Source organism: Microcaecilia unicolor, chromosome 2, assembly GCF_901765095.1.
Source record: "Microcaecilia unicolor chromosome 2, aMicUni1.1, whole genome shotgun sequence".
NCBI lineage: Eukaryota > Metazoa > Chordata > Amphibia > Gymnophiona > Siphonopidae > Microcaecilia > Microcaecilia unicolor.
This window is the reverse complement of record NC_044032.1, coordinates 49,321,940-49,335,534: the sequence shown is the minus strand read 5'-3', so window position 1 is coordinate 49,335,534 and position 13,595 is coordinate 49,321,940. Positions and strand designations below refer to the sequence as shown.

The window sequence follows — 13,595 nt, the reverse complement described above, 5'->3', positions numbered from 1 at the left end:
TTGCCCCCCCTCCAGCCACCCAGCGAGTCTCCTCTGTCCCCTGCTCCCCCTCCAGCCACCCAGCGATTCTCCTCTCTCTCCTGCCCCTCTCCAGCCACCCAGCGATTCTCCTTTTTCCCTTGCCCCCCTCCAGCCACCCAGCGATTGTCCTTTTTCCCTTGCCCCCCCCAGCCACCCAGTAAATCTCCTCTCTCCCCTGCCCCCCTCCAGCCACCCAGCGATTGTCCTATCTCCCCTGCCCCCCCTCCAGCCACTCCTCCACTTTAATCAGCATATATTGAATTCCCCCCATGTGCTACAGATAAGCACCGAGCACATGCTATATAATAAAACGCACCTCCAACGTTCTGAAGCCGAGAAAGTGAAGCCTTCAAGCCTTGAAGCATTCGTGCACTCTGTAAGGCTCCATCTCCTCAATTGACGACACGTAGTTCCGGAATGTAGCAGGAATGCTTCAAGGCTTGAAGGCTTCACTTTCTCGGCTTCAGAACGTTGGAGGTGCGTTTTATTATATAGGATATGGGTTACAGAGTAATAGGGGAATTTGAAAGTACTGAATCTTTTCTTAATATTTTTCCTTTATTCTCCTTTGTTATGAGAATTGGAACTACTAATTGTAGTGGACTTGAACTGAATAATTTCTGGGGAGGGGAGGTTTCATGATAGCATTGTGCTTATTATTTCAATCAGTTTTTTTGTACAAGTTTAGCTTCATTTGTCTTCATTTGAAATTTCATAAAAAATGTTCTAAAAATGGAATAATATTATCAATGGGGTGGAGGTAGGAGCGGGGCTATGGTGGGGGCAGGACTAGGATGGGGCCCCACCAAATTGGTCTGCATAGGGCCCCGCACTTGCTAAGACCGGCCCTGTCGGTCAGCTCCACCCCTGCCTCCCCCACCCCCCCAAACCAGAAACTCTCACTCACTTTCTTCTTCCCATTGTACAGATGAATCTCCTCCCAAGGCCTATCTTACAGCCCTGGTGGTCTAATGGTGAGCAGGGGAAGGAGGGGTCCCCCTACATTCCTGCCCATGCAGTCAGTGTGCTGAAAATGGCTGCCTTGAGTGCCACTGCTCCTCACTACCTCTCCACACTTATCTTTCCCTACACTCCTCCCCAGCAACTGTGTTCATGGGGTAAATCTCTCTGTACCCTTCTCCTCCACTACCAAGGCTCCTCTTATCTTACTGCACCATATGCCTGGAATAGACTTCCTGAGTCACTAGGTCAAGCTCCGTCTCTGGTTGTATTCACGTTTTTGACACTGCTTTTAACTCCTATTCACTTGTTCATTACCCATGTCTTTTTTATTATTCCCACCTTAAGTAATTCCCTTATCCCTTATTTGTCCTGTTTGTCTGTCTTGATTAGCAGACCGCCCCACCCCTTCTTCCTGCCTGCTTCCGGGTCTATCCTCTCCCCTGCTCCTACATGCTGCCCAGGACCCAGATAATGTGATATCCTGCTAATGCAATTAACGCAATCATAATGCAATCATCCGGGTCCTAGCTTCCAGCAGGGACAGGAGCTGAAGAGAACAGACGCATGGAAGCAGAAAGAGGCTTGCTGGAGCTGGGTCCAGGTCCCCTCCTGCCCCTTGGAGGCAGAGACAGAAAGGTAAGGGGTGGGCAGGAGGGAGCGGTGGAACAAGTGGTGGTGGCGGTGGGGGGGGGGGGGGGGGGGGGGCCGGTGGCACACAGCAGGCCGGTTCTACCCCGGCCCAGCTGTGTCTCTCGGCGGCCCTTCGGTTAGATCGTAAGCTCTTGTCGAGCAGGGACTGTCTTTATATGTTCAGTGTAAAACACTGCGTACATCTAGTAGTGCTATTGAAATGATTAGTAGTGTACCTAAATACTGTTACAGAATTGGCATTGAGTGCACCTCATTGTGGCGGCTACATCTTGATGCCAAGTTCTAGAATGGCACCCTGTTTTCCAAGCACCTCCTATTCTGTGCATATGCCCACAAGCAATTTTACAACCACCTACCTGAGCAGTCATTTTATAAAGCATTTTCCATATGTAAAGCAGTGGTTTTCTGTCAACAAGCATGATTGAATCAGGCACCCAAATGCATGATGGCACCAGGAAATAACTGCTCTGGTGGGCTGATGCTCAAAATGTAGCACTAGCAGCAATTAGCGCTGGTGTTAGTAAGCACAGAATGCTCAGAGGGCTCTAGCGCGGGAGATAAAGTGCATGGCAAGGATTAGCGCAAATAGCATGCAAATGTAGTCAAAAGGGATGGTAATGCGATCATTTCCTATTCCCTCCCAATGCTCAGAGAAAAGCGCACAAAACAAAGCCGTCCTTATCACTGAAAACCTGACGCCAGCTCGGAACACGCATTAGGGTGTTTGGCAGATTTGAAAGAGAGAATCGTAATAAATCCTCTCTTCTGTTTTTATGTAATTTAGGAGCAGAAGGAAGCCTGTGCAAGCCCATAAGCATTGGTAGTGAGACACAAATGTGTGCAAGTCGGAGCAAACCCGAAAGCACTCATTGACCTGTTTCCTGCGTTTAAATATAAGCCCTTCCAAGTAAAAATAAAATAACAAATTGAAAAACTTTTATTTAAAGGCACACAAAACAGGTGCAGATATGTGCTTCACTTTCGGGTTTAAGAGAGGAGCTTACTCCGAAACGCTTCTGCTCATGCACCAAGCACGTTCCCCCTTTGCTTTTGCTTTTACAGCACGAATATATTTATTACAGAGGCTTGACATACTGCACTGGGTCCACAGTGGCTACTGCACCATTTACAATAATAAAAACAAAAATTCTCCAGGGTAGGATACAGAAGGGAGAGATGGACAGAGTGCAGGTTGGCCAAAAGCTTCAGAGAAAAGGTGGGTTTTTAGCAGGGATTTGAATTTTGAGTAGGAAGGCTCTAGATGGAGATGTGAGGAAAGAGCATTCCAAAGAGAGGACAATAGAAAGTTAATGAAGTTTCCCAGGAAACAGTCAAAAGGAAAGAAGGAAGAGAGGGTACAACCAGATCAGCAGCAGAAAAACGCAGGTAAAGTGTAGGAGTATAAGGGATCAATACAGAGTGAAGGTAAGCTGGGGTGGAGGTAGAGCATGCTTTAAAGACCAGGCAAAGAATCTTAATTTATACAGGCTGTGATTAGAAGCCAATGTTCCCGGTTGGAGAAGAGGGGTAACATGGTCAAAACAATAAGAAATGCACAAGTTTGGCAGCTGTCGATTGAATTACCTGGAGATGTTTAGTGGAACAGAGAGGAGGAATACCAGCATAAAGAGAATTACAGTACTCAAGGTGGTAGATGACAACAGAGAGATGCAGAGTGTGAATGAGCGAATTATACCATTTCCTTTGAGCACTGGCAAGACAGTTTTCTGCATTGTTCCGGCACTATGGGTTCTGCGCTGTTGGCTTTACCGCAGGAGTTCTGAGCATTGGTCCAGAGCTCAGAACTCAGTGTAAAGTTCCGAACATGTGCAGCTCTTCCTTTGCACAGCAGTCTCCTCAGCTCTAGATTTTCTGCTCAGCCAAACGAACGTGAAGCAAAGCTGTCCTGTTGATTTTCGACGCCGTTTCTCATTTTTCCTTTCCTCTCAGATATGTCTTCACGACTAGTTTAACTACTAGGTAAATTAGGCAACGACTTATGGAAGAAGCTTCTGGGTAGTGGCAAAGAGCAAAACATTCAAGGTACAACACTAGGTCTTACCAACCACACACACTCAAAGAACCAGCAGCATGTAAGGAGAGTGGCCAGTTTTCAACTAAGAACATTCTAGTAGGAAAGGTGTTTGAGTGATCTGAGGTTTGATCATCAAAATCCTTGGCAGAATATTTTCAAAGCACTTAGCCTTCCAAAGTTCCATAGAAACCTAGGGAACTTTGGAAGGCTAAGTGCGTTGAAAATATGCCTGGTCTAAATGATAATTAAGGGGAATGCAGGGCTAAAGGTTTGCCGAAGGCACCAAATGTTCTGGCATGGTGGAAGTCCTTGTACCTCATTTCACTGGGCATTTGGTGCAGACTCGGTACCACTTTAGCAGTGAAGAGAATGATCAAAACAGAAGTCAAGGAGCTCAGACACTACTAACAGATGTCAAAGCAAACAGTGCATTCTGAAGATAAGTGTAAGCCCAGAGCAACAAATAACAAGCTATGAAAATCATCAAAATCAAGTGTACATCTTTATTTTTTTAATGGAACATAAACTCCTTTAGAAAAAACATTCAGCCAGGTGATAACACCTATAGAAAAAAAAAACACCAATCTTGTGTGTGTTTGTTTTTGTTTTTGCTTTTTTGTTTTTAATTTGGCATTTATTTGCATTTATATTAAGCAAAGTGCATCTTTCTTATTTTTCTCGTTTATACACATTGCACAATACATAAATAATGATGCTTATAAAACGTCTTTATATTTACAAGTAATAATATATTTATATATAACATAAAATACATTTTTTCTTTAATAAATCTCAGTTTTTAAGGAGTCCTTTTTTGTCAAAGCACTACAATGCTAACCTTCCAAGGAGAGTGCTTCTCTTGTTCATTTAAACTTTGATACTTAGAAAAATAGCTTATGTAAAAAGAAATCTGTTACCTTCTTTGTACCATACAATGCTTCAAAATTATGATAGTTGCCTGCCTTGATTATGGGTTTTGTTCTGTTTTTTTTTTTACACACCCACCAGATTATTTTGAAAATGATTTAAAACCATGCTTATCGATCTTTCTACGGCTGCGACCCAATTCGCATGGCCACAGAAAGTGCACGACTGCTGGACTGTGGCCCCAAATGCAAGTTTCACAGCCCCCCGCCCGTTTGGGGTCACAATGCACAGTTTGGGAAGCTCTGATTTAAGGCAATTCCCTCTGCTGAACCAGTAGGATGGCAGGCTGGAGAAGCTATGACAGCAAAGCACCTTCGTGCTCAACTGGATCCAGCTGATACACATTTGCTCTTTGACACAGACTCCACCCAGCATGACCCAATCAAATTCAGGGGCCCTTTTACAAAGCGGCCGTAAGCCCAACGCAGACTTACCGCACACTAATCTGGAGCTACTGTTGGCCCAACACAGACTCTTGACAGTATTTGCAGCCCCAGCGCATGCCATTTTCTGTGCTGGGGAAAATAGGGCTGTATTTTTTAGCGTTACGCTAACCTGGTGGTAATAGGGCAGCGCCGTGTGCTGCTGGTTTAGCGTGGGAGCCCTTAGTGCTACCTCAGTGGGTGGCGGTAACTGCTTCAGTTCGAATGGCCACGCGGTAAGAACAATCTTACTGCATGGCCAATTTCAGCCTTTTTTTACCCGCTGTGGTAAAAAAAGGCTGTAGCACGCGACAAAAACGACCCACGCCACTAGCGCGGGGCCCTTTTTGCTGCAGCTTGGTAAAAGGACCCCTTAGAGACTAAAATCAAAACTAGGTGGATGTTCAGCCTGGTCTTAAATTCCAGGAAATCTGGGACAAATTTGACTAGATCTGATGGACAATTCTTGTACCAGTGATGCAGATCCTTTTGTTTTGAAGGAATCAGCATCAAACTGTTTGGTTTATTTAATTATAAACTAGGTCAGCAAATTATTCTGTTTAAACATTATTTTGTGGGGTTGAAAAACTTGCCTGTAATTTTCTTTTTATTACTACTCATTTCTAATCAGATCTCATTCCTGGTGAGGGGGGTTTGGGACACTGCTCCCAATACGGTTGCTTCTGGAGACACACAGAAACTGCAAGGCAGCGACCTAAATAAGTTTAAGAAAGAGGATGCCCATGATTCTGCAGCACTGCACGGTACATGGAGGAGTACAGCCTTCTTTCAAAGGTCTAAACATGCTCACTGAGCTAAGAACAATACAAACATAATCATACCAGGGTATGATTTCAAGAAGAAATGAAAAAGGAGAACAGTGTACCAGGATATGGCCACTACAGTAAAACCAGGGCATCGCTTTCAAATTTTCACTTTGAGAGTCAGAAAAAAAAAAATGTGATAAAATCTGGGAGGATTCTCACGCTGTCAAAATAATATAAGACTCCCAAGGTTTAAGGCAATAGAACCATTTTCAGAAGCCATCTTTAATCATCTTCTTTGTGTTCAAGTGGACTTAATGTGAAGGGATTTTTCCCCCTTAATTTCTGATAAAACATGTTAACTGTAGTCTTGCTTGTAACTCCCATTTCACTGCAGGGCAGCTAAGTTCACACATTTCTTACCCCATCACACACTATAGGAGGCCCCCTGCAGGACAGTTAAGTGTACATGGGTGTGGTGTGGAGAGGGGAGTGTGGTTACCAGCTTGCATCTTAGCTCAAACTCCACTAAGGACCCAGAATAAGAAAAGAGCCTTAGAAAAATCAGGTCCTAAGTGTGGGCGTGTAGGGATAATTTAGAGTACAGGGAGCCAAATCGGGTGCCTTTTGAGCCAAAGTCACATTCAACTCAAGTTCCTCAATATGATATTCCTCAATTCCAAACCAAACAGGAACCAGGATAATTAATGAGTGTCATGGGAGGGTTGACTTTGGTTAGGTTCAAAGCTCATGCAATCTGGTCCCACTTTGGGTAATCTTTCACTGCAGGTCAGTCAGCATGACATTACCACAGGTATGAAATGCCCTACATGCAAACAGCAAGATCCCCTCCCCTTATATTCAGTTTTTAAAAAATGCAAAACACAGCCTCAGAGACTCAGGGTGCAAAAAGAAAAGTATTATCTATTCTACGGTCTAAATGAAGAACATGACTTTTGTAACAGGTCATTTAACTTGTTTCCTTATTTCTAATGGCTTCCCCTTTGCACCTCCACCTTCTCATCCAATAGAACCACTGGTCACTGACATGCTTAAGAAAAGACTGAGATACTCAAGGCAAATCTTTCCATAAGCTATTTCTCAAAAAGACAAAAACAAACAAAAAAACCCAGAAAGTTTGCATGACAAAGCAAGCACTCAGAAAGAAACATTAGCAGCAAAGTACTTAAAAGTCTTCTAAGTCCACTCAGTGAGTCATCGGTTATTAAAAATAACCTCCAACCAGCACGGGCAACTGCTGATGAACTGTCTTGTATAGCATTGGCCCCAGCCCTTCACAAAACTGATCTGCACGGTAAATCCAGTCCAGGGCTGCTGCATGAACTCGTGGTCATTGGGCCTCTGTAAGCTGTACGCCTTTTCATAGTCAAAAGCCTTGATGGAAAAGCCCGGAAACACTTTGTGAACCAGCAACGTCCTGGAGTCGGGGTTGTCCAGTGTGGCCGACTTGATGAAGATGGGATAACTGCTACGGTTGTAAACCCATACGCCATCCACTTCCTTGCTCAGCTGGATTCCATAGCCAATCTTACTGCGGACTTTCTGCACCAGCTGACTCTTGTTGTCTGAATTGAGCTGTCCGAGGCAAAAGCCATTCCCCTGAGGTAGGTCATAAAAGATATCCAGGGAGGGCTCTTGGACAGAATACAGCCGACCCACACGTGTTTTCTCTTCCCAGTATGCCACCACGCACCAGTGTGACTGATCCCCGGGCTCCTGAAGAACTTGGGAATCTGTTGAGAGAGAATGTCAAAGAATTAACAAAACAGGCCAGATAAGGTAGTGCAGTAGGAGCTGCATTTAAAAGGTACTTCCAGCAACTCAGCCCCACACCAGCAAGAACCACTTTAAGCTAACTTTGTTTTTAATCTCTCAATTCACATTATTCTTTACTCTGTTTATCAAATGTATACATCTCCTTTCCTGACAGGTTCTAAAGCCGTTCACAACAAAATAAAAGAAATTAAAACAAATCTCATACATTATCAATACAAATACTAAAAAAAAAAAAAAATTAAAAAATTGTGGAAAAGCTAATATCGAAGCCCCTACTGCATCAGCCCTTACCGCCTACAAAATAGGTGTTGGTAAATGTTCACGTGGTTTTTTTTTTTAATGGCTGTGCGCTAATGGCAACATTAGTGCATGGCTTTAAAAAAAAAAAAAAAAAAAAAAAAATAGAAAAACTGGCCATTTTACTGCTGCAATAAAAATGACCTTAGCGCACAGGAAAAGCCCATGTAAGGGAAAGGGAAATGTGACTTGATATACCGCCTTTCTGTGGTTTTTGCAACTACATTCAAAGTGGTTTACATATAGTCAGGTACTTATTTGTACCAGGGGCAATGGAGGGTTAAGTGACTTGCCCAGAGTCACAGGGAGCTGCAGTGGAAATCAAACTCAGTTCCCCAGGATCAAAGTCCACTGCACTAACCACTAGGCTACTAAGGCCAATTTTTTCCTGCATTTTAGTAAAAAGACCCCTTAGACATTTGTGGGGCAATTCTATAACCTAGGCACGCACATTATGAGGTGAATTCTACATACAGCGCCAAAAAAAAGCACTATTCTTTAACCCGTGCTTAAAGTTAGGTATGATTTATAGAATAGCGCTTACACCCAGGAATCGCGTGACCATTTCCACCAACTGAAATGTGGTGCAAATATAGGCGACTAAAGTGGAAATGTAACCCTCATTATTCTATAACAACACGTGTAAATGCTACGAACGCCCCTGTTCCACATCCACGACCCTCCCATTTCTGCACCCCCCCCCCTTTTCTTGTGTGTGTCTAAAATTTAGATGCAGATACCCCACGTAAATTCCAATGAAATGTAATTAATGCCAATAATTGGCTTTTTAACAACCTATTATTGGCACTAATTAGCTCATTATTCTATTAAATTGTGTGCATTGAATTGGGCACGTGCCCAAATTTGAGCAATTTTTGGTGGCTTTTATACAATTAGTGGATATGCGTGTAAATGTTTAGAACACTAGCATTCACACGTGTAAATGCCAGAATGATGCCTTTGCATTCTGCAAATACCCATTTTAACTTACATAGGGGGGGGCCCTTTTATAAAGCGGTGGTAAGCCCAACGCGGACTTACCACACGCCAATATGGCGCTGGTGCCAGCAGCAGTTCCAGGCCTAGCATGCACCATTTCCCATGCTAGGGAAAAAAAAGGGCACTATTTTTCAAGTGCGGCAGTTACCAGGAAGTAATTAGACAGCGCTGAGCGGTACCCGATTACTGCGGGAGCCCTTACCGCCACCTCAATGGATAGTGATACGTGCTCCCCCTTGCATGGCCATGTGGTAAGAGCAATCTTACCGTATGGCCACAGCTATTTTCAGCCTTTTTTTTTTACCCGCTGCGGTAGAAAGGGCTGCAGCGCGAGGCAAAAACAGCCCCCGCCGCTAACGCAGGGCCCTTATTACTGCAGCTTAGAAAAAAGGACCCCATAGTGCGTATTTGCAAAGGGGCGTACTTAGGAGCAGAGCACAGGCAGGGCTCCCAGTTACGACATTCTTTAAATTACATGTGTTCCTGCCAATCATACTTACACCAACCAGTTTCATAGCAGGCTAGGTGCAACCACCTAAAATGTCAGGCCTGTTGACAGCCGGTTACCAGGGGCGTAGGCAGACTTCGGCGGGAGGGGGGGTCCAGAGCCCGAGGTGAGGGGGCACATTTTAGCCCCCCCCCCCCCCCCGCCATTTTAAAAAGGGCTTTTTTTACAGGCGCGTAGAAAAATGGATTGGCGCGCACCCAAAACCTGCACCTACACTACCCCAAGTCATTTTTTGGCGCACCTTAATAAAAGGACCCCTAAAGTTCCAATTTTACAGAGCTGGGATATACTATTACTACTACTACTACTATTTATCATTTCTATAGCGCTACAAGGCAGACACAGCGCTGTACACCATACACAAAAAGACAGACTACAAAAAAATGAACATTTCCCATTTTAGAAGGGGAATGAATGCCTATGTCTTAATAGCTCGAAGCTGGGATATAAAAACCAGGGAATAAAAACGCAGAGACAGCTAATTGGAGATAAAGATGTCATGGGAACCATCAAAGGAATAAAAGGAAGAGTTTTATTAATGTGACCCGACAGTCATGTTTTGGCATACACCTGAATCAGAGGTCCTCTGTTCTCTATGTGCAAGAATTCAGTGCTCTAACTGCATATGGGTTCTCATTCAAGCATGTGGCCTAAGGGCATTAAATACAGAGCCTCCATGACAGACTAGTAAAACAGCTGGGGTGCTAAGAATGTATCTCAGAGTGGCATCACCAAAACAGATGTCTAGGTTTCAGAAAAGAGCTCTTATTGAGTTGCACTCCGCTACAGGGATTAAGGGATGATGCCCCCTTAATCCCTCAACACTCGATGCCCCCCCCCCCCCTGAAAAAATAGCCAAAACAGGCTTTTGTATCAGCTTTAGGACAAAAATAAACACTTAATACTCATTTTGAGCTGTTGATATTTTAGGCTTTTATTTTTCTAAAATGGATGTCCATACTGTATGTAAACAGCGCATAAACATCCATTTCTCCATGTATTTCAGAACAGTCTCTATGTCTGGAAATCCTGTTGTAAAGTACTATTAGCACACGAGATGTTCCAGCTTGGACATCTCATTTAAGATTTGAATATCTCTTCTAAAATGCCAATCTATGTCTATCCCAATCAAAGAACACATTACCTTCAAAATCTGCACTATGGTTCACAAAATTATCTACGGGGAAGCACCGGGTTACATGACAGACTTGACAGACCTACCATCTAGAAACACGAACGTACCTAAATCTACACTACCCAAGCTGCAAAGGACTGAAATACAAATCTACACTTCAAATCCCACTTCAGGCACAGGCAGCTCCTTGTGACTCTGGGCAAGTCACTTAACCCTCCATTGCCCCAGGTACAAATAAGTACCTGTATACAATATGTAAGCCGCATTGAGCCTGCCATGAGTGGGAAAGCGCGGGGTACAAATGTAACAAAAATAAAAATACATATGCATCCAGTTTTTCCTACATCAGCACGCAACTGTGGAATGCACTACCAAACGACTTGAAAAACCACATACGACCATTTACACTTCAGAAAGACACTCAAGACCCACCTGTTTAGAAAGGCATACCCTACCGATCCAACGTAAATGCCCGATCTCTGTGTCACAATAACACTAAAGTTCGTAATGGTCTACACACAACCCTCTGCCGACCGATTCCTTTATGTGGACCTACCACGTGAACATTATCTTACCACAACACCACATTGTGTGTTTACTCCAGAGTCTGGAAACAGCTCTCTGGCACTATGGAAGCCACACTGAGCCTACAAAAAGGCGGGAAAATGTGGGATAAAAATTTAACAAATAAATAAAATAAATAGTTCACTTTATGCATAGTACTAGATGTAGAGTAGAGGGGGTGTGTTTAGGGTACTTTAGGGTGGAGCTAACTACCGTATTTTTCAGACTATAAGACGCACTTTTTTCCCCAAAATTTGGGAGGAAAATGGGGGGTGCGTCTTATAGTCCGAAGGTAGCGAGTTCGGGATCGCTCTCCCCTACTTACGTCACGCGATGTTCCCTGGTGGTCTAGTGACGTCGGGGCAGGAAAGAGCCCCCTCTTTCCTGCCCGGCGCGCTGCTCTCCGTCCTCCTGAATGCTGCCTGACGGTCTCGGTGAGATTCAAAATGGCCGCCGAGACTTCAATTCTCGGCGGCCATTTTGAATCTCGCCGAGACCGTCAGGCAGCATTCAGGAGGACGGAGAGCAGCGCACTGGGCAGGAAAGAGGGGGCTCTTTCCTGCCCAGACGTCACTAGACCACCAGGGAACATCGCATGACGTAAGTAGGGGAGGCCGATCCCGAACTCGGACAAGACGCACCGGAGCACCTAGGTTTTAGAGGAGGGAAAAAGGAAAAATTTTTTTTTTTCCTATTTCCCTCCTCTAAAACCTAGGTGCGTCTTATGGTCCGGTGCGTCTTATAGTCCGAAAAATACGGTATATATATAAGCACCAATATTCAACCCAATACATATTGCTTAAACATTTGTATCTGATGCAAAAGAACCAGGTATAACCTGGGGCAGCCAAACCAAACATATAAGCTATACATATAAAAGTCGATATTAGTGGCTTCTATGTATAGCTTACATGAAGAAGCCCCAAAATTTAGTGCTTCTACGTATAGAACTAAACTCTACACATAGCATCAAAAAATGGAGCCAATAAAAATTAGCATTAAGTGGTCTTCTATAAACGGCGCCGGGACCTACACCCAATTTTGGACGCCAACTGAAACCTGGTGTAAATTCTTGTGCCTACGTTAGGCTTGGATCTTCCTTATTCTGCAGAACTGCGTGCAAATTCCAGGAATGCCCCTGATCCACCAATGTCCCTACCACGACTACGTCCCCTTTCAGATCCACATGTAAAATTTAAGCTGGATCCCAGCGCCTAAAAGTGTGCATACAACCTTAAATTAATGCCAATTCACACCAATAATTAATTATAAGCACCCCATTATCCACGCTAATTGACTTATTTTGGCAATTAAACTGTGCCCGTAAATTGGACATGCACAAATTTGAATGCCATATATATAGAACAGGGGGATAACATATATGTACAGTTATTTACACATGTATATTCAGAGATACACACTTTACTTACAGTGCCACTGAATATAAGAATCAAATTAAACCTCTAGATTAGATTTTTTTTTTTTTTAGTTACATTTGTACCCCGCGCTTTCCCACTCATGGCAGGCTCAATGCGGCTTACATATTGTATACAAGTACTTATTTGTACCTGGGGCAATGGAGGGTTAAGTGACTTGCCCAGAGTCACAAGGAGCTGCCTGTGCATGAAGTGGGAATCCAACTCAGTTCCTCAGGACCAAAGTCCACCACCCTAACCACTAGGCCACTCCTCCTCAAGGTACTTCAGGTCTTGGGCTAGTGTGAATAACCAAGCCTTAATCAAAACATCATATTCCAGATGGGTTAAAACTGTGAGTTTAAAAGAGAAAAGGAAAGAGGTGGGACTAAAATTTAGGCTGAGTTTGTACACCCGCAATCATAAACCAGTGTCTATTAAAACAAAAACTATAATACAAGAGGATCTGTAAAAATAAAGAAGAAAGCATAAAGCTGAAATATGTATTTTGTAAACAGCATGACCATCACCTCCATCAGTAAGTCACTGTTGCAATGGAATAGTAATTCCGGGATGGCTCCTCTAAACTCCGGAACCCAAGTGATCTATCAACTCTCCCTTCCATTCCCTACTAGCCGTTAAGCCCGTAAAAACGGGTGAGTATTGCAGCCCTCCTCTCTCCCCTGGCCTCACCCCGTCCACCAATCCTTCCCCCCATATCCAGCGACCCTCCTCTTTCCCTTGGCCTCCCCCCCCCCATGTCCAGCAACCCTCCTCTGTGCCCTGCTCTCACCTCAAGTCCAGCAACCATGGCCTCTCCCCCCTGCTCTCCCCCTATGTCCAGCTACCCTCATCACCGCTCCCTCCCCCCTCCGTGTCGGGCCCCCTGCACTGACCTGACAGCGTCTCTCACCTCCGTGTGAAAGCGCTACAGGCAGCAGCAGATCGCTCTGCTGCTGCCTGCAGCGCTTCCACACGGAGGTGAGAGGCGCTGTCAGGTCAGTGCAGGGGGCCCGAAACAGAGGGGGGCGGGAGGGTGGAGGCTGTTTCGCGCGATGTTCCTTTCCAGGCGGCAGTGTCCGACAATTCGACTCCGT

General features: G+C 44.5%; 1 protein-coding gene across 2 annotated transcripts in view; it reads right to left on the bottom strand.

The window, feature by feature from the left end:
• Nucleotides 1–4,148: 4,148 nt before the first annotated feature.
• SMAD7 (SMAD family member 7) overlaps nt 4,149–13,595 on the bottom strand; it is a 71,659-nt gene continuing 62,212 nt past the window's right edge. For both annotated transcript variants that reach the window (XM_030192929.1, XM_030192930.1), the window contains exon 4: nt 4,149–7,537. In XM_030192929.1, the coding sequence (XP_030048789.1) occupies nt 6,999–7,537 (539 nt within the window). In that variant the 3' untranslated portion in view covers nt 4,149–6,998. The remainder of the gene's footprint in view (nt 7,538–13,595) is intronic.